At 44.3% G+C, this 27,361-nt stretch overlaps 1 protein-coding gene across 3 annotated transcripts in view; it reads right to left on the bottom strand.

Annotated features, from left to right (window-relative positions):
• Positions 1–1,125: 1,125 nt before the first annotated feature.
• Positions 1,126–27,361, bottom strand: part of LOC143958164 (uncharacterized) — a 309,265-nt gene continuing 283,029 nt past the window's right edge. For all 3 annotated transcript variants that reach the window (XM_077467621.1, XM_077467622.1, XM_077467620.1), the window contains exons 4-8: positions 24,462–24,533; positions 23,070–23,141; positions 10,831–10,875; positions 3,056–3,139; positions 1,126–2,512 (exon numbers count right to left, since the gene is read on the bottom strand). In XM_077467621.1, coding sequence (XP_077323747.1) covers positions 2,133–2,512; positions 3,056–3,139; positions 10,831–10,875; positions 23,070–23,141; positions 24,462–24,533 — 653 coding nt within the window. In that variant the 3' untranslated portion in view covers positions 1,126–2,132. The remainder of the gene's footprint in view (positions 2,513–3,055; positions 3,140–10,830; positions 10,876–23,069; positions 23,142–24,461; positions 24,534–27,361) is intronic.

The raw sequence follows: 27,361 nt of genomic DNA, 5'->3' as shown, positions 1-27,361 counted from the left end.
CATAATTACGGGCCACCATACTGGCCCTCTTATATATATATATATATATATATATATATATATATATATATATATATATATATATAATATATATATGTAGTGTATATATATTTGATTAAAGAAGAATTGGTTAGACAAAGTTCTAGAAACTGTAAATTCATAATTCATAGGATTTAAGGCTCTATATATATGCAATTTATACCATTAATTTTTATTGCTTGAATTATTTTTCTCATTGTGGGAGTTAGTGGGGCCTCATGTCTAAGGTTTGCCTAAGGCCTCACAAAGCCTAGAGCTGCCTCTGTTGAACCCTATGGACTAAGACTGGTATGCCATTAAAGTTCACGTGCGTGTAAAGGCAGGAGTCCCAATACATTTGGTAATGTGTATAGCGTATATCCTGATATCTTGCACACTGTGGGAAAGAACCCTTATCTGCCTGTTAAGGAAGTGGTCTCCAAGGTGTGACCTAGGGGCCAGATGTGGCCCTTTGCTTGCTTTTATACAGCCCCTGGGACACTGTTTCATCCACTGATACCAGAAACGATGTCCTCCCAATGACACCAAAGTTAGGGCAATGTATTTTTCAACTGACATCAGGACCTTTTTTACTCCCAGTGGCCATAGTCTGGCCCCCAAAAGTCTTAAGGACAGTAAACTGTCTCTTTGTTTAGAAAGTTTGGAGACCCCTGTGTAAGGGGATACATACAGTAAAAAGGAAGCAAAATTAATTGTTGTCATATTTGCCCTCATTCCTATATATTTTTGTTCTCTATGATGGCATATTCCCATGTCAGGACACATGAGGGCTCCACTGCTTCAGAAGATGTACTTTAATACTGTTGTTACTACATCTTTTTTTATATGGACAAGATTGTTTTCTCACTCTTCTGATGTAGAGATTATTCTTCTACAACAAAAAATAAAATAAAAATAAAAATATATTCAACTTTATAAGGAAGCAAGATGTACAGTATGTGTGTGATAGATTAGATAGATAGATAGATAGATAGATAGATAGATAGATAGATAGATAGATAGATAGATAGATAGATAGATAGATAGATCATTTATGTTTGTCCAACAGGGTTAAAAAGGAATTGGAGATTTTTTTTGTAATTCCCTTATTTCCAAAATGAGGTCACATAATATGAAAATGAAAGTTCCAATTGCAAACATTTAGAAGTCAGGTTTACAGCATGTTCGATAGCACATCATCAAAGCATAAGCAGCATGGTAACATTAGAAAACATTGAATAATAGAGTCATATTTTAATGCAAATATAGTAATCGAACACACATGGATGAGAGGTACATGAGACAAATCTATAGATTGATGATCATAACCCCTGAACAGATGTTTCCAGGAACCCAACAATCTGACTATACATGAGGGTGTTTCACTCCAGGACCATGGCATAGTTTCAGAAGAAACTAAGAATTGGAAATTTTCTTTCTTTTCATTTTAATGTGATTTTTTTGATGATTTTTGATTTAAGATCTAGAAGTCAGAAGTGATGCCAGAGTATTTACAGTTAGGATTCTGACTTAGTGTAGCAGTGACTGCCAGAAAAGCCCCTCGCTGACTGTTATAGTACTACTGTGCTATTGCATGTGCAGGGATGGAGAAAAGGGGAAAAAGTTTGGGGCTGAATAGACGTTGTGGGGAAACACAAAAGTAAAGCTAATGGAATATCTGGGCTGACTATATTGACAGTATGACATGATCAGGGTATTAGTGGCTGGTAGGTGGAATCAGGGTTAAGAAACGCTTTAAGATTACATTTGTTGTATAGGTAATACATGTAAGAGGATAATTTATGTAAAATACTTACTATTGGAAATATATACTTCAATGGATGTATACTGATAATATGGAATGGAGGTATATCCTAAGTGTATTGTATTAAGATAAACTTAAAACTGTATAGATACATTCATATTATTTTAGTAAATGTTGTAGGAGTAACAGGAACACTCAATTACAGAATTAAACACAATAGATAGTATAGGAGCCATTACTTTGTAGGTTGAAATGCTTGCCAGAGGCCGGTTGTATCCTGACACTGAAATGTTTTTCTTTTTATTAAAACAATTATTATTATTCATAGAATCAGCTTATTTGCATTGATTTAAAACTCACAAACAAAAAGCCGTTTTTCTGTGCAATTCTCATCATTCCACTTTCCAGTTTCACGCATTTCCACACAGTGCTCTTTGCCACCAACATTGTTGGGTTCACCTGGGGCCCAGTTGGAGTAGATGATGGTTCCTCCAGATGGATATCTAAAATCACCCTCTTTCTGTAGGTCGTTTATACCCAGGAATGCATGCTTATCAACTTGCTTACGGAGAGTAAAGATGGCTTGGTTTTCTTCGGGGGTTCGGGGAGAGGCCAGCTGACCTCCACTAATAGCACAACTAGATTTGGCGTCAAAATAAGTGGCTTCAATGCCGTTTATAATATAAATTTTGTCACCGCTTCTAGCGAATCCTTTTGTAAAGGATAAAGCTGTAACAGTGGGAATAAGAGAAAGAGAAAATATTTTCATCATCAGACTTGCAACATATATTAGAAAGTAACATCTACCACTTTTTATTAGGTTAAAGAGATCCTCTAAGTGGACAACTGTGGCAACCATTGATGATCTCCATCTAAAAATGATTTATTTAGAGAGCTTCCTAAAATCTAAAAATCTAAACTGAAGGCCCAGCAGAAGCTCTTGTGCACTTAAAGCTGAACTCAAGGATGCCTAAAAATCCTCCCTTAAAGTGTGGCTGTGCCTACACTGCAAAGGAAAGTTTTTGGGTTTCCTGTAGTTGGGCTTTAAGCTTGCCACACTAATTTTTAGCGTTTGTTTTATTGGGTTAACAGACTGCTTCTGACCATGCCATGAGTTGCAGACTGCTTCATAGGATGGACTTACAATCCTTTTAGCCTTCCTCCCCTCACTGAAGAGCTCAAGGCAACATCTGCCTACCTACCCATTGGCCCCAAACACGAGATATACATTACCAAGGTGAAAGTCATCCAAATAAAAGGTATGCAGCTAACCTTTTCCATGCTTCTCAAGGTCTGATTGCAGATCTCTCATCCGTCTATCCAAACCAGTCACTTGCAATTTAAGATTTTCGATTGCTAAGAAAAGAGTTGACACGATTAAGGTGTATATATCACATAATAAATAATTTGTTTTTCTTTAATATGCTCAAGGCCAAAAATGTAAACTTTGTTTACTTCTGATTGGTCAGGAGACATTGAGAATTTGAGAGGAAACTTTTTATTCCAGTTTTTCAGTCTGTAGCTCTAATTGACTAATGGCAAAACAAATGAGCATTTCCACCATATTACCCAAAGCAGAAACCTCCTATGGATGTGTCCAGACTACCAAACATTTGTCTCTTTACTATGTTCAACTATTCCTTTTGACTTCTGTGGTTTCCAAGATCTGAGCATTTAATGTATGGACTGCATGTGTTTCTAGGGCTTTAACATCAGTAGTGGAAGTATAAAACCACTTTACAGTTTAGTTATTTTTATCCCTGAACATAATCATAGTTGCATCGGAAAGTTAATGGCCAAGCAAAATAAGAAGGATCCTTGTATCCAAAAGCATGTTCTGCCAGTGAGCTCTCCCTGCCATAGTTCCTAATTCTTTTCCTGTGCCCCTGTGAGTTTTTGATGTTTCTGTTCCCCTTTGTGTATTCCAGTTTCTCCTTCTACACTCTCCATAATTTTAAATAAATAAAAAATCCAACATCGGTGTTGAGAACCTCTCATAATCGGCACAGCATTTCTTTAGACCCAGGAACTCAGAGATCTTAAAATAGAGTTCCTGAGAGATAGAAGACACAATTGAATGTTCTAGCATTTACCAGACACTAAAAGTACTTACCAGTAAATAATTTCTTGGAGTATGTTATCTGACATAGGCTATTTATTCATTATGCCTGGGTTCAATGCAGCTACCTTCAGTTTATTGGACATAAAAAGAGGCTTGCACGGACAATCTCTCTGTATAACAGAGGTCATAAGAACAAAGACGGAGGACCAGTGTCCGGTACTGTACTCCAAGAAACTAATTTTACCAATAAGTAAAAAAATCCCATTTTCTTAGTTACACTGTGTACATGGTCTTTAATCATTAAAAAAATTGAATGTCCGAAGCTGAGGACTGATCAAACAGCAACCAATCTGAAAAGGCCCACATAACAAACAGGTAATGAAGGCTTGACAGACTCAGAGAGCCACTTGCAGAACCTGACTTCTTAAACTGGCATGATGTGAAACATCAAAAATGCTAATTTTAAAGGCTTATATGCAAGTCCTGCCCCAGGGGACATGCATCAATGCAAAAAAAGTTTTTAAAGGAGCAGTGATTTTAAGAATGCTTAAAGTGATACAATAAAAATTAAATATTCCTTTAAATATCGTGTCTCCCTGTAAAGTAGCGCATTTTCCCAATGTTTAAAACAGTACTGCAGCAAAATGAAATTTCTAAAGGAAAAAAAAAATTAATTCAAAATTGCTCACGGCTGCATTGTATTGCCAGATCCCAGCAATATACATAAAAATACATGAAAAAAGTCCATACCAGGCACTTCGGGTCTGGTATGGATATTAGAATATTAAGGGAAACTCCACGCAATTTTTTTTTTTTTTATTCTGTCATAGGACTCCCCTTAACCACTTCAATACACTATATTATATATTGTACACTGCACTATATATCCTGCACTATATTATGTATACTACACTGACTGCATTATATACTCTGAACTGCATTATATTTACTATACGGACTGCACTACATACTCTGAACTGCAGTATATATACTATACGAACTGCGCTATATACTCTGCTTAAAAATTGGGCGTTAGGTGTTGGTGGTGGCAGAACATGTTAACCCCTCACAGGTACTCTTATTGAGTGCAGGAATGGGGCCTGCTGTTAAATATTATTTCAAAAATTGTAATTACATGGCCCTGTTAAACGGGGCAGAAACATTGGGCCCTAGGTGTTGGTGGTGCCAGAACAGAGTAACACCCCACAGTTATTCTTGCTGGGCGCAGGAACGGTCCCTGCTGTTAAATATTATTTCAAAATTTCTAATTACATGCCCCTGTTAAACAGGGACAGAAAAATTTGGCCTTAGGTGTTTGGCGGTGCCTTAAAAATATTGTTGTAAGCTAGCATCATCGTGATTGAGGAGAAATATGATAGGTAGCATACAGGGGCGGACTGACCATTTGGCCACTCGGGCACTGCCCCGGGCCACTAGGGGGCCCATCAGGGCTGCCAGCCGCAGTAAAACCAGGGACAGTGTGTAAAAATCTGTGTGTTTTTTATATCTATCGCTGAAATGTCCCATACGACATTCTTTTGGTCTAAAAATCCTGAGATTATAGCTGCCCCACCTCTCCAGTACCTTCTCAGCCAATAGAAAGATGTTTCTGTATACTGTGTATGTGTGTATGTATATACTGTGTGGCCCCATAATCTCTGATTGCCTGGGGGTGACATAATCTCCTATTGCCCGGGGGCCCCATGAGTTGTCAGTTCGCCCCTGGTAGCATAGATAGGCATAGTCTTCAAGGGATCCCAGATGCATAGCAAATTCAATCCACAAACATCAGGTGCTTGATAGCTGTTGATCCAAGACTAATTCATTTTTATAAATGTGGGCCTATCAACGGAGTCTGTGGACAGGCACGCTTTGATCCATTACAAACCCTCCAGCAGCACTGAATGTGCATTCAGAAAGCACGCTGGATGCAGGACAGGCAAGTAGCTCAATTTCATATTGAGCAAGATCTGGCAAGGGGACCAACCTCAAGACCCTGTAACCCAGTGGATGTTCTGTTGGAAAGTTCTCCAAGTCTGCTCTTGCCCCTAGATATTCCTGCACCATATAATGCAGACGTGGGTAATGGTTGCTGGACCTTGGCACTGAAGACTGAAAAATTGTTTAAAGGCATCGGTCAGCCAGCCACCTTCTCCACCGCTCTTCCTCTGACCGAACAAAGCATCAGAAGCACGTTCTCCAGCACCAGGAAATGTTAACCTCCCAGTGTCTGGAAATGCATTACACACACTTTTCTTCAAGGCCTCCTGAAGGTGTTTCATCCTCTACTCCCTCTGCGAAGGCAGGATGAGATCTGCAACTTTACTCTTTTAACGTGAATCAAGAAGCGTTGCCAGTCAGTAATGATCCCTCTCCTTAAAACCACCAATCCTAGGGTTCTTTTGAAGGATTTTCAAAATCAGAGAGGCCATGCAGCATGAGTTTGCAGAGTCTGAGTCCTCTGGGTCACTAAGGATCACATTTTCCATAACTACCTCCTCCCAGCCACGTACAACTTCTTGGGTTTCTGGTGACTGAAAACCATCCCTTGAAGACTGCTGCATGTTATCCCCTTGACATCCATGCTGACACAATCGTCCTCCTCCTCCTCTTCTTCCTGTGTGTTTGGCACACCTGCAGGAATGCTATCTGGATAAGGGGGCCTTGAGAGGAAAGGAAGTCCTTCTCTTCCTCTCCTGTTCTGCCTCAAGTGTCCTGTCCATGTTTCCACAAATCGTGTGTTCCAGCAAGAAGACCAGAGGGACAGTGTCACTAATACATGCATTGTTGCTGCTCACCATCCTTGTGGCCTCATCAAATGGTGACAGGACAGTGCATGCATCCTTGATCAGTAGTCACTGGAGTGGCGAAAAAAGCCAAGCTCCCCTGACTCTGTCCTGGTGCCATACTCGCACAGGTACTCATTGATGGCCCACTGCTGGGTGTGCAGCCGCTACAGCATTGCCAACATTGAGTTCCACCTGGTGGGCATGTCACAAATGAGATGGTTGATGGGCAGGTTGCATTCCCTTTGAATGCCAGCCAGCTGAGCACTGACATTGTAGGACCGGCGGAAAGGACCACAGACTTTTGACCTACTTCAGAAGATCTTATAAGCCTGGGTACCTGGTAAAGAAATTCTGCACCACCAAATTCAATGAGAAAGGGGAGAATACAGATGTTGTGGCAGAATCACCACTAGCCTTTTTTGTGGCATGGTGGCAGATCAAGCTTCAACACTAAAAACTGTCCTGCATCCTTTCCAGCTGCCAGCAGAGTTACCCAGTGCGCCGTGAAGGAAAGGTAATGTCCCTGCCCATGCCTGCTGGACCGTGAGTCAGTGATAATATGAACCTTACTGCTGACTGCCCTGTCCAATTAGGCCAAAACATTGCCTTCCACGTGGCAGTAGAGAGCAGGGCAGTCTTTAATATTGAATGGACCCTGGGCAAAATTTTACTTGGGCTTCCCCCATACAATTTCACTCTCCACCTGCTCTGAGACACACAATAAATAGCAGCTAGACTTAAAATCAGTTTACTGTATCAGATCAGGCAGCAAATACGATTGGTTGCCAGAAGTTACAGCATATCCTTACTGCTTACTGACTGGTTGCTAGAGGTTACAGCACACATTATGGCTCACTGATTGGTTGCTAGAGGTTACAGCACATCATCTCCTCACTGCAGTGGTGCATGATTTACATATGAATGCTGCCTTTATTTACATATCAATGCTGCCGACTGCAGCTATTTACTTAGTATTGTCGCCACTATTTACATATGAATGCCGGTTATTTACATGTAAACACAGGGCCTGCAGGTGAGTCATCTGTACACAACAATAGGGCTGACCTGTGCAGCATTAGTATCAGCACTTCACACTGAGATATTAGGACACAGCACAGGACTAAAACTTCAAGGGACAAGGAAATTTAAACCTGGATAGTTGGCAAGTATGAGGCAGCTGTTTTGGGCCCCACAACAATGACAGGGCCCAGGGAAGCTGCCCCTTTGGCCCTGCCTTAAAGACAGCCCTGGTAGAGAGCTGGATTGGCCTTACCTGAAAAGAAATGGCGTTTTGGAACCTGTCACTATGGTACAACACATTCCACAAATTCACAAAAGGGGCCTGAGTCTACCAGCTGAAAAGGCAGCAGTTGCAGTGCTAGAAATTTGGCCAAGCTAGCATTTAGATGTGGATGAGAGAATGTGGATGGCTGGGATCGAATTTCTTTTTATGGTTTAACATCTGAGATAGGGAAATTTGCCTGCTGAAATCAACTGGTGGTGTACAGATTGGCTGCAAGTACTTGTGACACCTATTGCTATACCTTAATTCCTCCCAGGGCTGGTATTTGAGAGGACTGGAGGTATAGTAGGGTTTGAGATCCCAGATGAGGAGAAAGGAGAAGTCTGCCTTTTTCTATGATGTGGGCTCACGTTACTCCCTTCCTCCACTTGGGAACCAACATTGGAGTCTTCACATTGCTGCACATCCTCCAGCAGCATGTAACCGACACTGTGGTCGAATAATTGAGGGGACTCCTCCGTGCATGATGGTGGGGCTACAGGAATGACTGTGGACAAGGAGCCAGTGTAATAGGCCGCTTTTGAAGCTGTGCCAGAAGGCAAACTACTATGAGCCTGGGTGACAGAGGATGAGTAGGATGAGGACAGCTTCATTATCCACTCCACTAACTCTTCTGCATGTTGTGGCTCAAAAACATAGCCAGCAGCAGAAAAAAAAAGGACAAGCATGCCCCAAGGCCACCTGCAGAGAATGAACCATGTCAACGACCACCACTGTTGACTGTAGACACAAAGGCTGCTTCCCCTCTTTTATTAGCCTTTGAGTGTCTGCCTCCCCATGGTGGAATTCCAGACATGATGGGGATGTTTTCTTTTCACAGCATACTACACTGTATTATATACTGTGTACACCGCCTGCACTGTATTAGAAATGGTACACCGGTTGCACTGTATTATATACTGTGTACACTGCCTGAAGCATATTAGAAACTGTAACCATATTGTTTGCTATTCGGGAAACAGGCAAACACCCAATGTTCGAGTGCAACTTATGTTCCACTCGAACACCAAGCTCATTCCTATGGCAGAAATTAAACATGTGAATAGAAGCCCTGCTGCTAAAAACCTCGTGAAGCAATAACAGATCTGTTGGAGTGTGCCTTAACAGGCTCGGGGAGTGTAGCCCAACCATGGGAAAGAATCCCTGTCTATGCCTGGGACAGCAATAGGACACCATGATTAGCTGCAGGACAGCCTGGGAAAAGGAAAGCCTACCATTTGAGAATGGGAGAAGGGCTCAAAGAATAATAGAGGATTTAGTTCCTAGGAGGATAGATAAATGAATAGAAGAACTATGTGGGACTACAAGTCCCAAAAGGAGAATGAGCTGGAGCAGGAGAAAAAAGTTTGTAAACTACCTGCTGAGGAAATTCTCAAATGGAGAACCAGTGCTTAACTGTCTTGCTGGATTGGCGTTATGCTGTTACACCTGTCCAGAAACCACCGCTGCTAGAGGGTCTATTGAGTGTGTGCAGAGGACTTTTCTTTGGTTGTTTTGGAGCAAGATAAAAAGAGGGAAGCACAATATCTTGCTTAAGGTGTAAATATTTAATAGGGGCAGAACAGTCATCCAATGGCAGCGTAGAAGATGGGACCTCCTATTAGAGAGGCCACCATGTAAACAGGAAATACTCCTGTATTTACGGCACTCATCCCGTCCCCTTCCTGTCCCCTTCTAGGCACCCAGAATATTTATATCTTTTGTGCCCCTGGCGCTCGGAGATTCGTTGGGAGCCACAAAAGACATATATGTCCAAATTACCAGGCGGGCCATTCTAAACCGGAATGTGGGCCACAATTGGCCCGCGGGCCGGACTTTGGACATACCTGATCTAGAGGGACAGAAAGGCTGAACCAGTGAACTTCGCCAGCAAGTCCACTGCAAAGGCATGAGGGTCCCTGGACCTGGCAAAAACCTGTCCAGTTTGATGTTGAATCTGGACGGTAGCATAATTATGTCTTTTGTCTACCACCTGTGGCAAAGAGCTTGAAATACCTCTGAAAGGAGAGAACATTCTTCTGGATCTAGATGCTGACAATTGAAAAAGTCTGCCTGTCCATTTTCCATAACTGGGATGTTTACTATGAACAAGGTTGAAACCTGCAGGTCTGCCCAAGAAAGGATTAAGTCAGCTTTCTTTCGTGTGGCATGACTTTTGATATCTCTATAGTGCTTATGTAAGCCATGGCCATAGTATTGTCTTACTTTCCTAGGATATTCTCACGAAAGTGAAGACAACCGAATTACTCTGAGCCCAGGAATGTTAATAGGAAGGTGAGCAACCATCAGAGTAAAGGTTACAAGGGTCCTGAGTAGGTAAACTACCACCCCTATTAGAGCTAACAACTGAGCCTAAGCTAGCAAGACCATCTGATCCCTTTTCCTTGCTCTTAAGATCTGCAATGCTTGTAAATGCATGGTCCCCAGAGGGCTACTCATGATCTCCACAGCAGTAGAGAGGAAGGCCACAGTAACACAGGAAGCATGATAACAACTGCTATATTGTGCCCACAGGAGAAAACCAGGAGACGTTGCTAATCCAACGTACTTCCCAGATAGAAGAAGAGGCAGGGTGTACAACCACAATAATCCTACTGAAAGAAAGGTAGCACAGGCAGAGTGTGTGTGCAGGTCAAAAAGCAAGTGCCTAGTTTGCTAAGGCACACTTGGTGCCACAGGGGGGAGTCATCCAGTCTTAAAAACGTTGGTCACTGAAAGGCGCTACTCAGACCACTTCTTACAGGTGTGTAGACGTGCTACAACACGCATTAGGAAATGTGCTAAAGAAAAACAGACCAGATACTGTAGATGTGAACCTGGCTGAACAGTTTAATACTGAATGAAATCAATGTAATATGTGATTATGTAAGGAACAATTGACATGGCCTGTTACCTGGAGCCGTGCTGTCTCCTCTTTCCCCTTTCGGTCCCTGTGGTCCTGTTAGTTATAGAACATATTTATTAAAAGTGTTAATTAAACAAAACCCATACAGTTAAAACTTTAAATAATCTGTGCAGAAGAAGGTCAAAATAAATTGCAGCCTATGAATATATGTTGGTTGAAGATCATAATTTTAAGCAAAATATTGATGACATTGATGACAGTCTGTCTGTTTACTTTCTGCTAATAGATATGTGAGGGTGTTTAGGCATTCTTGTACCTACTGCCCAATAACTGTATATCTGCAGTGTGAGATGTAGGGCACTGCTGCCTCTAACTATGTCACCAGTAGGGATGAGCTTCGAGTTTGAGTCGAACTCATGTTCGACTCGAACATTGCCTGTTCGCCTGTTCAGCGAACAGTGAACAATTTGGGCTGTTCGCGGCAAATTCGAAAAGCTGGAACACCCTGTACAAGTCTATGGGAGAAATCTAAAGTGCTACTTTAAAGGCTAATATGCAAGTTACTGTCCTAAAAAGTGTTTGGGGACCTGGATCCTGCCCCAGGGGACATGGATCAATGCAAAAAAAAGTTTTAAAAACAGCCGTTTTTTCAGGAGCAGGGATTTTAATAATGATTAAAGTGAAACAATAAAAGTGTAATATTCCTTTAAATTTTTTTACCTGGGGGGTGTCTATAGTATGCCTGTAAAGGGGCGCATGTTTCCCGTGCTTAGAACTGTCCCTGCACAAAGTGTCATTTCTGCAGAAAAAAAATTCATTTCAAATCAATCGCGGCTATAATGAATTGTTGGCTCCGTAATACAGAGAACGCTCAATGAGTGTTCTCTGTATTACGGGAGCCGACAATTCATTCATTGATAAAAAAAATAAAAATAAAAGCGTGGGGGTCCCCCAAATTAAATTACCAGGCCCTTCAGGTCTGGTATGGATATTAAGAGGAACCCTGCGTCAAATGAAAAAAAAAATTGACGCAGGGTTCCCCCTAAATATCCATACCAGACCCTTTATCCGAGCACACAACCTGGCAGGCCACAGGAAAAGAGGGGGGGCGAGAGAGCGCCCCCCTTCCTGAACCATACCAGGCCACATGCCCTCAACATTAGGAGGATGCTTTTGGGGTCTGTGACCCCTCAACGCACCATGTCCCCATGTTGATGGGGACAAGGGCCTCATCCCCACAACCCTGGCCGGTGGTTGGGGGGGTCTGCAGGCGGGGGACTTATCAGAATCTGGAAGCTCCCTTTAACAAGGGGACCCCCAGATCCAGCCCCCCCTGTTTGAAATGGTAAGGGGGTACAAAAGTACCCCTACCATTTCACAAAGACAGTGTAAAAAATGGTTAAATAAGACAAATACACTTTTGAAAAATTCCTTTATTAAAAATAAAAAAAAATAAAAAAAGATTCCAGTGGTGGTAATCCACTCTTGCTATCCAGCGACAGATGATCATCTCTCCGGGGTCCAGCGATGGCTGATCTGATCCAGCGACGGGTGATTTTCAGTCTAGCGCAGTCCATCCATGCATCCATCTTCTGTCTCCACTGAGGAGACACTGCGGGGATCCCGGTGACTGACGTTTTGTATATTAGGAGGGCGGGGCCACCCATCACCTGACCCCGCCCCCTCTGACGCTAGTGAGGAAAGCCAGGGCTTCCCCCAATGACGTATGGGTGACCCCGCCCCCTCTGCTGTAACGGAAACCTGCCTGGATAACAAGAGTGGATTACCACCGCTGGAATCTTTTTTAAATTTTTTAAATTTTTAATAAAGTAATTTTTCAAAAGTGTGTTTGTCTTATTTAACCATTTTTTACACTTTCTTTGTGAAATGGTAGGAGTACCCCCTTACCATTTCAAACAGGGGGAGGCTGGAATCTGGGGGTTCCCTTGTTAAAGGGAAAAAGGTGAGGAGAAATAGACTTGGCGCTATACCCTTTCCCACTGGGAATCTATATATTTTAAACTTTTATAAGATATATTTTCCAGCTTGCTGGCAATTAAATGAAAGTGTTGAATATTGTGGAACCCACAATGAAAACCACTAAATGGTAAATGCTTACCATAAACAGTTCTGGTGATATATGAACAAGTGCAAGTACACTACATGTGCCACGAATTATATACTGTCATTATTGGAAAAATTATTAGAATGCAAGTGAAAAAATACAAGTGAAAAAATAAATAAACACAAAAATGGTGGCTATTTCTTGCCTGAAAATATAGTGACTGTGCTTAATCTATAATAAAAGAATCATGCTGGATATAATCAAGGTAAGATAACGTGATAACCAGCACACTGTGGCAAAAAAACAAACAAACATGTGTTGTGCGAAAATCAAAAGCAATAAAACCAATATTAAAAATTGGAATTAACATTCATAGTGAACCATATATATTTAGGTTGTGAATAATCTTTAGTGAATGGTGTGATCTTCCGTGCATAAAGGGAGGAAAAGGGGGTGACGGTTTCCAAATAGTGTTTCCCGTGTTCAGTGGTTACTTCAATAATATGCTCTCAACGGAAAAAATACCCCATCCGGGGTGGATCGACCTTCACAATATCAGCTATTGTGTCGCTCTCTGGCTTGCTTCTGATGTGATACTGGGGGTCTCTCGTTTTTCGGTGAGTGTAGTAAGCCACGTGTGTTATGTCAAAAGAGAGGCATATCCATGGCCAGACGACGTACACCTCTAGCATCAACCAGGAAGCTGAGCGGGACTTTTAAACCTGCCTGAATGCTGTATTATAACTGCAATTGCAATATTTACGTCTGTAAGTAGGTTTGATTCATTTTCTTTAATAAATATGCATTTTAAACGGTATCACGCTATGGATATGCCTCTCTTTTGACATAACACACGTGGCTTACTACACTCACCGAAAAACGAGAGACCCCCAGTATCACATCAGAAGCAAGCCAGAGAGCGACACGATAGCTGATATTGTGAAGGTCGATCCACCCCGGATGGGGTATTTTTTCCGGTGAGAGCATATTATTGAAGTAACCACTGAACACGGGAAACACTATTTGGAAACCGTCACCCCCTTTTCCTCCCTTTACGCACGGAAGATCACGCCATTCACTAAAGATTATTCACAACCTAAATATATATGGTTCACTATGAATGTTAATTCCAATTTTTAATATTGGTTTTATTGCTTTTGATTTTCGCACAACACATGTTTGTTTGTTTTTTTGCCACAGTGTGCTGGTTATCACGCTATCTTACCTTGATTATATCCAGCATGATTCTTTTATTATAGATTAAGCACAGTCACTATATTTTTAGGCAAGAAATAGCCACCATTTTTGTGTTTATTTATTTTTTCACTTGTATTTTTTCACTTGCATTCTAATAATTTTTCCAATAATGACAGTATATAATTCGTGGCACATGTAGTGTACTTGCACTTGTTCATATATCACCAGAACTGTTTATGGTAAGCATTTACCATTTATTGGTTTTCATTGTGGGTTCCACAATATTCAACACTTTCATTTAATTGCCAGCAAGCTGGAAAATATATCTTATAAAAGTTTAAAATATATAGATTCCCAGTGGGAAAGGGTATAGCGCCAAGTCTATTTCTCCTCACCTTTTTCCTAGTATCTTTCCACCTGTCAAGGTGGAAATAAATAGAGGCTGCTCTTACCTATTTTCCCATACTACCATTTAATTTAATTTAATATATTTGTCATAAATTCCATTTATTTTATAGCAAGTGGCCCATAGCGCAATCTAAACTTCCTTTTCCCTTGTTAAAGGGAGCTTACAGATTCTGATAAGCCCCTCTCCCACAGACCCCCACAACCACCTGCCAGGGTTGTGGGGATGAGGCCCTTGTCCCCATCAACATGGGGACATGGTGCTTTGAGGGGTCACAGACCCCCAAAGCATCCTCCCAATGTTGAGGGCATATGGCCTGGTACGGTTCAGGAGGGGGGGGGGCACTCTCTCGTCCCCCCCTCTTTTCCTGCGGCCTGCCAGGTTGCGTGCTCGGATAAAGGGTCTGGTATGGATTTTTAGGGGGAACCCCACGTCAATTTCTTTTTTAAATTTGATGCGGGGTTCCCCTTAATGTCCATACCAGACCTGAAGGGCCTGGTAATTGAATTTGGGGGAACCCCACGCTTTTTTTTTTTTTAATCAATGAATGAATTGTCGGCTCCCATAATACAGAGAACACTCATTTAGGCTGGATTCACACCTATGCAGTTTTAGTGCTTTTTGCATTTTGCAGATTTGCACTACAGTCCATTTAACATGGTTTCCTATGGAACACGATCTTTATTGCAAATCTGCAAAATGCAAAAAGCACAAAAAATGCATAGGTGTGAATCAAGCCTGAGTGTTCTCTGTATTACGGAGCCGACAATTCATTATAGCCACGAGTGATTTTAAATGAATTTTTTATCTGCAGAAATGACACTTTGTGTCGGGACAGTTCTAAGCATGGTAAACATGCCCCCCTTCACAGGCATACTATAGACACCCCCCAGGTATGAAATTTAAAGGAATATTACACTTTTATTGTTTCACTTTAATCATTATTAAAATCCCTGCTCCTGAAAAAACAGCCATTTTTAAAACTTTTTTTTGCATTGATCCATGTCCCCTGGGGCAGGACCCGGGTTCCCAAATACTTTTTAGGACAGTGACTTGCATATTGGCCTTTAAAATTAGCAAATTAATTTTGAACGTTCCAGTCCCATAGACTTTAATAGGGTTCTAAAGTTCACATGAAGTTTAGGTCTGTTCGCAGGTTCTGGTGCGAACCAAACAGGGGGGTGTTTGGCTCATCCTTAGTCATCAAATATGGAGTGAGATTTGATGATATTACCACTGTGCTACTCACTGTTCTCCTTGTTGGAGGCTCTGACATAAGAAAGCAAAGCCCTGCCTCTAGAAAGGTGACCACCTCCATACAGAGACACAGTGCAGAACATGGCCTGGCAACTCAGTAATGGGGAAAATATCTTCTGCAGAGAGACCACGGGCCATGCTGATGATCAGTTTTTTGTCATCTCACTCGCTTTTGGTCTGTCATTGAAAGCATTTTGTTATATCATTTTCTAGAGCTCATTTAACCCTGAAGAAAATAGATTTCCAATCTTCTAGTTCTTAAAAGTGAGGGATGAATTGAACTATTAGGGACACAGACTGCAAAAAAACAGAGGATCCCACAGTGATGATAATAAGGTGTGATGAACCTCACATTGTGGGCATAGCTTTTTCTCCAAGATTCAAAAGTCGGTAAAAGAACAGTCAGATTAGAATATCCTATTTTCGTTTAAGCAGTTATGGAAGGCAACACATTTTACAAAGGGCAGTCCAATTTAGGAGAATGCTGAGACATCATAAGCCTTCTAAGGACTTCTAAAAAAACCCTGTCCTTAAATGATCCTATTGTATATGGTCTGTTGTGCAGTTTAAGAAATATATAACTATGAGGCTGATGAAATAACCTTTACTGATTTTGAGCTTAACTCTCCATAACTCCATTTCATACATTTTCTATAATTCTTACTGTAAAGAGAATTCCGCAGCCATACACCCCTAAAGGGGGGGGGGGGGGGTCAGCGCAGGGACGGCATGACAGGTGCAGGGACAGCCCTGTCGCTGTTTTAAGAAAGGAGCCTCGGGCCACTTTAAGAGCAGGGCCAGGCAGAGCTGGGGGGCGGAGCTACGGCATTGTACGTGATAGCGGCGTACCATGCTTTCACTCGGAGAGCGGAGGAGGAAGCGATTCCCACCTACCCTCCCTGGTTCTATTGGATATGTCAGGTTGGGGTTATAGGGGTGGTCTGCAGGTGGTGCTTGGGTATTTTGAGTAGGAAAAGGGAGATTACAGGTATAAAAGACTGTTGTACCCATCCATGGGATGGGGGTGGTTAATGTACTTTCAGGTTACGAGGGGTTAACCTGGAAGGGTTAAAAAGAGGTAGGTCACTGCGATGGTTTGGGTATAGCCTCCGAGACAGGGAATTCTGTCTGGAGGTCAAGAGGTCAAAAAGTGGGAAGTCATTCGCAGTGACCAGTATGTTGTTATGCTAGTACCCATGACCCGTTTAAAGGCTGGGAATGTTTACAATTTAAAGTTATTTATGGTATTTTTTATTAAAGTATATATTTTGTTAATAAATTAAGGCCGGTTGGCCATTTACTCCGTACCTTGTCCGTGGTTTGTTAAAGGTGGGGATCGGGTTTGGAGGGGGTGCCTGTCATGGGTGGAAGGTTATGGATATGCATTTTTAGGGGGCTTAAGTCCTACAAATGTCATGAGGTTGATAAAAAACAGTTACATTAATGTAGAAGAGAACAGTACTCTGACACCAAACACGGCTATGCAAGAAGGCTAGTAGGACTAATTAGAACTCCTAGGAGAAATATACATTAGATACTGTATACAGTATATCAAGTTTTCTCTTTCAAATCTTAAGTTCCTTCTCTGATGAAGGAAATTATGGTTTTCTGATTGTGGAGCATTGTCCTATGAATATACAGTGAGCCCACGTACACACGGTCGGAGATTTTGCCAACCAAATCCGTCGGATTTTGCCGGTCGGATTTAGTCCGACGGATTGTATCCGAAACTGTTGCATACACACGGTCGGGCCAAGTTGGCGAAAAATCCGATCTTTCAGAACGTGATGACGTAATTTCATTAGGATGGGACTACATTCAGGCTAGTAGCCAATACCTTTAATGTAGGAATTTGATCTGAGCATGCGTGGCACTTGGTCCGATGAAAATGCTCTACACATGATCGGATTAGGTCCGTCTGGCCCAGTTGGTCGGGAAATATTTCCAACATGTTGGAAAATTGAGTCGGACGGAGATTCGGACGGAATCAGTCCGATGCATACCACACACAGTCGGATTATCTGACGGCACGGTCCGATAAGACTCATTCCGACAGATTCTCCGACCGTGTGTACAAGGGCTAAGACTTACTCAGGATTGTGGGCAAAAACTGCCTCCTGCACACTGTATTGTCAAATGATGATCGGGCGGTGGCTCTCTTGTTTTGGGAGGACATCATATGACGTAATTCCACTCTGGCCATGCATGTGTGCCCACGGGGGTGAGTAGCTCAACGATCGGTGGTGAGCTCTGGCCCTCAGACATGGCGTATCACCGATCCTTGTAAAGAGCTGATGACGAGGCTCTTTACCCATGTGATCAGCAATTCAATCCCAGCTGATCACATGTAAACAAGGAAATTACGATTATCAGCTTTCCTCTCCACACGTTGACAGCGTGTGACGAGAGAAGAGTCGTTAGCAGCATTTCCTCACAGGAGAGATCTGCACAGAAAATCAGGGCACTGATAATCAGTGCCATCATTTTCAGTGTAGCCCCAAAAGTACCCATCAGTAATGCCAATCAGTTCCCATCAGTGTTGCCTTTCAGTGCCCATCAGTGCCTTCTCATCAGTCCCGTCCATCAGTGTCTTCAATTAGTGTCCCTCAGTGCTGCCAATTAGTGTCTATAAGTTCTGCATATCGTGCCCATCAGTGCCACCTATCAGTGCTCATCAGTGTCGCCTATCAGTGCCCATTAGTGCCACCTATCAGTGCTCATCAGTGTCGCCTATCAGTGTCCATCAGTGCTGCATATTAGTGCCTCCTCATCAGTGCCACCTCTTTAGTGCTCATCGGTGTCCAACCAGTGTCCATCAGCGCACATCAGTGAAGGAGAAAAAATACTTATTCACAAAATTTAATAACAGAAATTTTGTAAGAAAAACGTTTTCTTTCAACATTTTTCTTAGCAAAAAAAAAAAAAAACCCAGTGGTGACTAAATACCAACGAAAGAAAGCTCTATCTGTCTCAAAAAAATTATAAAAATGTTGGTTAGTTACAGTGTTGCATGGCCGCACAATCGTAAAAGTGTGACAGAGCTGAAAGCTGAACATTTTCCTGGTCAGGAATGGAGTGAAAGTGCCCAGTATGCAAGTGGTTAAGGGTTTTGGGCATTTTAAAAACACTCCAGCACACCTACAACATACCACACAGACCTTTTGATTGGGTGTAGTTAGCTTTGCACAAATGGCTGGGGGCACTCATTTTACCATTGGAACCAGACTATTCTTAAGTATTTTTTCATTTTTTAACCCTTTTAATTTTACTGTCACTTATGTCTGTTTTGTAATAGTAAAAACTCTGTTCCTGTCTGCGTATGGTTTCGAGTGATACAGACATTTTTTTAAAGGACAGCATGACAACAGGGGATACAGTGAATGGTGCATGTTTACATTACAACTTTGTGGCTGCTTTCTGTGTGTAAAGGGTTAATTGATCACCTGACCTTTCCCAGTGACAATCACTCTCAGTTTTGCTGGTATTTAGATTGTTGTCCTGCAATTGGGAAAATCTTTTTGCCAGGTGAGACTGACATAACCTGACCACGTGTCCCGGATTGCCCGGGACAGTCCTGCATTTTGTAGGTCTGTCCTGGGTCCCGGGCATCCTCATTTCGGGACAATACAGTGCCCTGGTATGAAATTGAAACAGCTGATGCAGCCGTTTCCATTTCTATATTAATGCAGAGAAAGGCTGCACTGATTGACGATGACATCACCCCGGCGCGACGTGCGGGCTGAGGCTCCCTGCCTCTCCTGGAGACACACAGTAAGAGGTGGACAAAGCCCCCTCCCCTTCCTAGTTGTGCACTTTCACAAAGGAGGAGCCTCCTGCCGTGGACATCATGCCCACATGACAGTGTTTGGCATGTCTTCTAGCCGTGGGAGTCCTGAGAGTCCAGACTCCCATACAGGGCAGACTGACAACTCATGGGGCCCCCGGGCAATAGAAGATCATGGGGCCCCCTTGGTCTCCACACTCAAGCCAAACCTGCACAGGGAGACACTGGAGAGAGAGAACATACACACAGGGGGACACACACGGGGGGGGGGGACACTGGAGGGAGAACACACACACACAGGGGGGGGGACACTGGAGGGAGAACACACACACACGGGGGGGGGGACACTGGAGGGAGAACACACACACACGGGGGGGACACTGGAGGGAGAACGCGCGCACACACACAGGGGGGGGGGACACTGGAGGGAGAACACACACACACGGGGGGGGGGACACTGGAGGGAGAACACACACACACAGGGGGGACACTGGAGGGAGAACGCGCGCACACACACAGGGGGGGGGACACTGGAGGGTGAACGCGCACACCCACGGGGGGGACACTGGAGGGAGAAAGCACACACAGGGGGGGGACACTGGAGGGAGAAAGCACACACACAGGGGGGGGGACACTGGAGGGAGAACGCACACACACACACACACACACGGGGACACTGGAGGGAGAACGCACACACACACACACACACACACACACACACACACGGGGACACTGGAGGGAGAAGGCACACACACAGGGGGACACTGGAGGGAGAAGGCACACACACAGGGGGATACTGGAGGGAGAAGGCACACACACAGGGGGACACTGGAGGGAGAATGCGCACACAGGAGGACACGCACACAGGGGGACATGCACACAGGACACACACTTACACAGCACAGGACATGCACACAGGACACTTCCACAGCACACAGGGGGACACGCACACAGCACAGGAGGACACGCACATGGGAGGACATGCACACGGGAGGACATGCACACAGGACACATACTTACACAGCACAGGACATGCACACAGGACACTTACACAGCACACAGGGGGACATGCACACGGGAGGACATGCACACGGGGGGACATGCACACGGGGGGACATGCACACAGGACGCATACTTACACAGCACAGGACATGCACACAGGACACTTACACAGCACACCGGGGGACATGCACACAGGGGGACATGCACACAGCACAGGGAGACATGCACACAGGAGGACATGCACACAGGGGGACATGCACACAGGACACACACTTACACAGCACAGGACATGCACACAGGACACTTACACAGCACACCGGGGGACATGCACACAGGGGGACATGCACACAGCACACAGGGGGACATGCACACAGGACATGCACACAGCACAGGGAGACATGCACACAGGAGGACATGCACACAGGGGGACATGCACACAGGACACACACTTACACAGCACAGGACATGCACACAGGACACTTACACAGCACACAGGGGGACACGCACACAGCACGGGAGGACACGCACACGGGAGGACACGCACATGGGAGGACATGTACACAGGACAAATACTTACACAGCACAGGACATGCACACAGGACATGCACACAGGACATGCACACAGCAGGACATGCACACAGCACAGGGGGACATGCACATAGGACACACACTTGCACAGGACATGCACACAGGACACTTAAACAGCACACAGGGGGACACGCACACAGCACACGAGGACATGCACACGGGAGAACATGCACACAGGGGGACATACTTACACAGCACACAGAGGGACATGCACACAGGACATACACACAGCACACAGGGGGACATGCACACAGGACATACACACAGCACAGGAGGACACTGTGGGATGGAGGGACCCGGGGCCCATGCATCTGTCTGTACCGCGCCGCCCCCCCCCCCCCCATCGCGTGTGGCGGCCCTGGTGTCTCGGCTTCACTCACCGAGTCACTGGATGCTGAGCCTGAGACACTTCTAACAGCGCGCTGCTCCCCGCCGGCCCCTCCACTCTTCTCGTCTGTCCCAGGTCAGGTGATGTCACGATGCATACAGTACAAGCACCTGGCCTGGGATGGACAGGGGAAGGAGGGGCCGGCGGGGAGCAGCGCACAGTTAACAGTGTTATTATCTGCATTGCGGGCGCGGCATGTAATTCAGCCGCTGCAAGTGGCCTCTCATATGGCCGAGTCCGGGCCCCTAACGTCTGCGGGCCCTCGGGCGGCGCCCGAGTGACCGACTGGTCAGTCCGCCCCTGCTCCCATATAGAATACTGAATGCTGCAGTGCTCAGTCCTCCTCCTCAGTGTGTTACAGACATCAGGTACATTAAGTACTATTAGTTCCCTATAGCTGAATTTAATTTGAATTTAGGTCATTTGTATTCCTTTTGTAGTCTAAAGTATGTTTTTTTTATATGCAACTTCAGTGCCTTAGATATAAAGAGCATTTGTTTAATGTATGTTAGCCGAACATTGAAAGAACAATTACACCCTTTGAATCTAAGTGGCTACATGAAACTGCAAACATACATTAAACAAATGATTTTTTTATCTGAGGCACTAAAGTTGCATATAAACCCCCAATCCACTCTCAAACACGGCCATCCGCCGACTACATTGTAAGCCGAGTGACATTTCTTAAATGGGACGTCACTAGGTGTCACCGCCCCCTTGGGACATCACTGACCGGTGCATGCTGGGGGGAGTCCCTGAATGGAAGTTTGGAAATGTGGTCACCCTAGACCAGTGGTCTCCAAACTGCGACCCAGAGGCCAGATGTGGCCCATTTGCTTGCTTCTATCCGGGCCCTCGGGACACTATTCCTCCAACTGACAATGATGAGGCACCCTCTCTCCCACTGACACCAATAATGGGGCGCTCTTCCTCCTACGAAGACCAATGATGGAACAATATTCCTCCCACTGACACCATCTATGGGGCATTGTCCCCCCTACCAAGACCAATGATGGGGTGCTATTCCTCCCACTGACATCATCCATGGGGCACTGCTCCCCCTACTAAGACCAATTATGGGGCATTATTCGTCCCACTGACCCCATCTATGGGGCACTGTTCCTCCTACTATGACCAATGATGGGGCATTATTCCTCACACTTACACCATTGATAGGGCACTGTTTCTCCTGCCATGACCAATAATGGGCCATCCTTTCTCCCACTGACATCATCAATGGAATGCTATTCGCTATTCCTCATGTTAAAACCAGTAATGGGACAGCGTTTACTCCCACTTATGCCGGGACATTTTCTACATACATTGGCCAAAGTCTGGCCCCCTTGATGCTTGAAGGACAGTAAACTGGCACTTTGTTTAAAGAGTTTGGAGACCCCTGCCCTAGACTGAGTGTATACCTCACACTGACCTTCTCTTGTTCTATCCAAAGCAAAAGATTTTTTGCTGAAAGTGGGTTTTGAGTTACAGCAGAGTTTGGTGAGATACCATTAATGGAAGCTTAGGTTGAAATGCAGACCAGAGAAAAAAGAAATGAGTCTTAATTTCCTTCATGTACACAAACAATATGTTCCTTATTTACCTGCAAGTCCGCTGCTTCCTCTTTCTCCTTTTGTGCCTGTTGGTCCGGCAACCCCTGGTGTACCAGGTGCTCCTGAAAAGCCATGTAATACAGTGATCACATGAATTAAAGATAGAACAACATATAGGATAACATTTATATACAACAAGAATATTGTTAGAAGGATTGCTAAAATAGTATATACTAAAAAACCTTACATTTTAAGGGGAAAGCCACACCAAAATTAAAAAAAAACCTGCGTGGGCCCTTCCCCCAAAATCCATACCAGGCCCTTCAGGTCTGGTATGGATTTTAAGGAGAACCCTGAGCCAAAATTTTAAAAATAACAGACCCTTATCCCAGCATGCAACCTGGAAGGTCAGGATGGGAGACGGACAAGCAAGTGCCCCCCCTCCTGAACCATACCAGGCCACGTGCCCTCAACATGGAGAGGGTGCTTTGGGGTCCCCCAAAGCACATTGTCCCCATGTTGATGGGGACCAGGGCCTCAGCCCCACAACCCTTGCCCGGTGGTTATGGGGGTCTGAGGGCAGGGGGATTATTGGAATCTGGAAGCCACTTTAACAAGGGAGCCCCCAGATCCCAGCCCCCCATGTGAATGGGTAGGGGTACATTGTAGGGGCTCGCTCGTCTCCTTTCTTTCCTGGCCTGCCAGGCTGCTTGCTTTGATAAGGGTCTGGTGTGGATTTTGGGGGGACCCCCCACACCATTTTTTTAAAGGGTTCCCCTTAAAATCCATATCAGACCTGAACGGCCTGGTATAGATTTTGGGGGTGGATCCCACTCCATTTAAAAGAAAAAAAATGTTTCATCTATATTGCCGGAATCTGGCAATACATTACAGGCGCAAGCAATTTTAAATGACATTTTTTCTATTAGAAATGTCATTTTTATGCAGGACTGTAATAAACATCGGAAAGATGTGCTACTTTACAGGCAGACTAAAGGGACCCCCGGGCACGATATTTCATTTTTATTGTTTCACCTTAATCATCATTAAAATCACTGCTCCTGAAAAAATTGTTGTTTTTAAAACTTTTTTTGCATTGATACATGTCCCCTGGGGCAGGACCTGGGTCCCCATACACTTTTTATGGAAATAACTTGCATATAAGCCTTTAAAAGGAGCACGGTTCTTCGCAAACATTTTTTGCATGTTCAGGTGCGAACCGAACCGGGGGGGGGGGGGGTGTTCGGCTCATCCCTACTCCTTACCATATAACCTCTGATAGAAGCCTTCATAAACCTAGGCACCCTGTTTTGCAAACCCAGTTATACCAGTTCACATTCAGCTACGGTTCATATATTCCTCTCTGTGGTTTCATTTAAAGTCATACAAATCATTCATGAAAACAGAGAGGGTTCACTTTAGTGGGCAAAGTTCCCGGTTACCTGGTGCCCCATTGACTCCTCTTTCCCCTTTTGCTCCAGTTGGTCCGGAAATCCCTTGTAATCCAGGAGGGCCTAGTTAGTCAAGAAAGAGTAAAAGCTTTAGTTTAATCTGCTTGGTTTTTGACTTCCCTGGTTTCTTCTTCATCCCCAACAAATTTCTAACAGGACCTGTGGTGCAAATAAACTATCACCTCATAAGCCTTTAAAAGAACCCTACAGTTGTGAAAGCAGTGGTAACTGGTAAGGAAGAGGTCTTTAAACACTGACTCTACCCTTCCTGAGAACCACCACTTAGATCAAGATCAGTGTGAATATGTTCATCTCTAAAAAATTCAAAGAATTAGTCGAATATGATTCTATCTGATGCTACACATTATAAGCTACATGCAGATGCAAAATGGTTTGTCCTGGTTGTAAAGAGCTACCTAGGGGTCAACAAAATGGTTATGTGGACTTCCCTACTCCCAGTAATCATGCAGTGTGTGGACTTGCAGGATCAGGATAATACAATTGTGTCAGAGCTGCTAACTCTGAACAGGCCAAATCAAGAGAAAAAAACTCCTTATAGTATGTAAGCTAGCACAGCCTTTTTCAAACAGTATAAAATTGGGGAAAGTTGTGAATTGTTGATATTCCCTTACCTGCGCAAATGCTAATACTTATATTTATATTTATAGGGACTGCTAGTTATAAGGCTAATGACCTTTAGTGTATGAAAAAATTATAATAAACCATGCTCCCTACTACCTTGTGAATAACACTACTAAACAATATCTGCATAACGTGTAAAGTGCAATATAATAAATGACCACTAGATGTCACTAGTGGATACAACATAAATTGTGAACAATATATAATGTGAAATGTTATGTGTAGACAATAAAAAATCAACTCTAAAGTGCATATGTGTGTGTTTGTATGTGTATGTATGTGTTTGTATGTTTGTATTTGTGTGTGTTTGTATGTTTGTACAAACTCCAGGACCCTACACTCTGTACTTAACACTTCAAAATCCTGCACTCTGTACGTAACACACTCCAGAACCCTGAACTCTGTACATAACACACTCCAGAACCCTGCACTCTGTACATAACACACTCCAGAACCCTGCACTCTGTACGTAACACATTCCAGAACCCTGCACTCTGTACGTAACACATTCCAGAACCCTGCATTCTGTACATAATGCACTCCAGAACCCTGAACTCTATAGGTGATGCACTCCAGAATCCTGCACTTTGTGCCTAGCACTCTCCTGCACTCTGTACATAGTTCATTACAGAAACCTGCACCCTGTGCATAACATACTGCAGAGCCCACCTTGCTGTACATAACACACTCCAGAACCCTGGCCATGTGGTGGGACTGGTGCACTCTGTAAATAGCACTATCCTGAGCCATGCACCCTGTGCATAACACACTTCAGAACCCCGCACTCTGTATCTAGCACTCTCCTAAACCATGTACTCTGTACCCATTAAGCCCCTCCCACTGTTAAGTGTTGAACAGCGTATCTGTATCTGCTGTTGTGCGTGCAGTGTGCTGCCAGTCGCTTCCTCCCTTAAGTGTCCCTCATTCTGAAGTTCAAAAGTTGGGAGGTAGTGATGGACGAACTTCCGACGGGACATTTCGCGAACGCGGACCGCGAACGCAGCCGATAGTTCACGAACCATAACGTTCGTGGCGGGCCCCATTGACTTCAATGGGAGGCGAACTTTGCAAACCTACAGGTCAAATTTGCAGCCACAAAATAATTACTAGCTGTGCAAGCATAGTCCCACCACATGGCCAATGACATAACACATGTATGAGGTGAATCTGGGATCGACAACTACAAGCATTCTTTTTTTATATGTGAAATTGTTGTGACAATTCAGGACTGTGGAGCGCATGAAGGCAATGGAGGAGAGGGAAGGTCAGGGTAGGCAAAGAAGAGGGTACAGGAGATGATCACCAGCAGCATGACATACAGCAATGACACCTGCACCGTGATAGTCATCTGACACCAGCACCGTGATAGAGAGCACTGACATCAGCAGCGTGACATACAGCAATGACACCTGCACCGTGATAGAGTGATCTGACAACAGCACCGTGATAGAGAGCACTGACATCAGCAGCGTGACATTAAGCACTAACACCATCACCGTGATATAAAGCACTGACAGCAGCACCGTGATAGAGAGCACTGACATCAGCAGCGTGACATACAGCAATGACACCTGCACCGTGATAGAGTGATCTGACACCAGCCCCATGATAGAGAGCACTGACATCGGCAGCATGACATAAAGCACTAACACCAGCACCGTGATATACAGCACTGACAGCAGCACCGTGATAGAGAGCACTGACATCAGCAGCGTGACATACAGCAATGACACCTGCACCGTGATAGAGTGATCTGACACCAGCACCGTGACAGAGAGCACTGACATCAGCAGCGTGACATAAAGCACTGACACCAGCACCGTGATATACAGCACTGACAGCAGCACCGTGATATAGAGCACTGACATCAGCAGCGTGACATAAAGCACTGACACCAACACCGTGATATACAGCACTGACACCAGCACCGTGATATACAGCACTGACACCAGCACCGTGATATACAGCACTGACACCTGCAACGTAAGCAGCCCCAGGAGGAAGTCAGCAGAGCACAGGGATGGTGGGAGCCCCTCATAATGAGCATAGCACAGGGATGGTGGGAGCCACTCATAATGAGCATAGCACAGGTATGGTGGGAGCCCCTCATAAAATGCACAGCAGAGGTACAGCCCCAGGAGGAAGTCAGTACAGCACAGGGATGGTGGGAGCCACTCATAATAAGCAGCCCCAGGAGGAAGTCAGCACAGCACAGGGATGGTGGGAGCCCCTCATAATAAGCAGCCCCA

This window comes from Lithobates pipiens, unplaced genomic scaffold (assembly GCF_037356315.1).
Source record: "Lithobates pipiens isolate NorthernLeopardFrog02 unplaced genomic scaffold, aLitPip1_a1.2 Scaffold_59, whole genome shotgun sequence".
In the NCBI taxonomy this organism is placed as follows: Eukaryota; Metazoa; Chordata; class Amphibia; order Anura; family Ranidae; genus Lithobates; species Lithobates pipiens.
The sequence above is the reverse complement of the archived record's forward strand: the minus strand, read 5'-3'. Positions and strand labels throughout refer to the sequence as shown.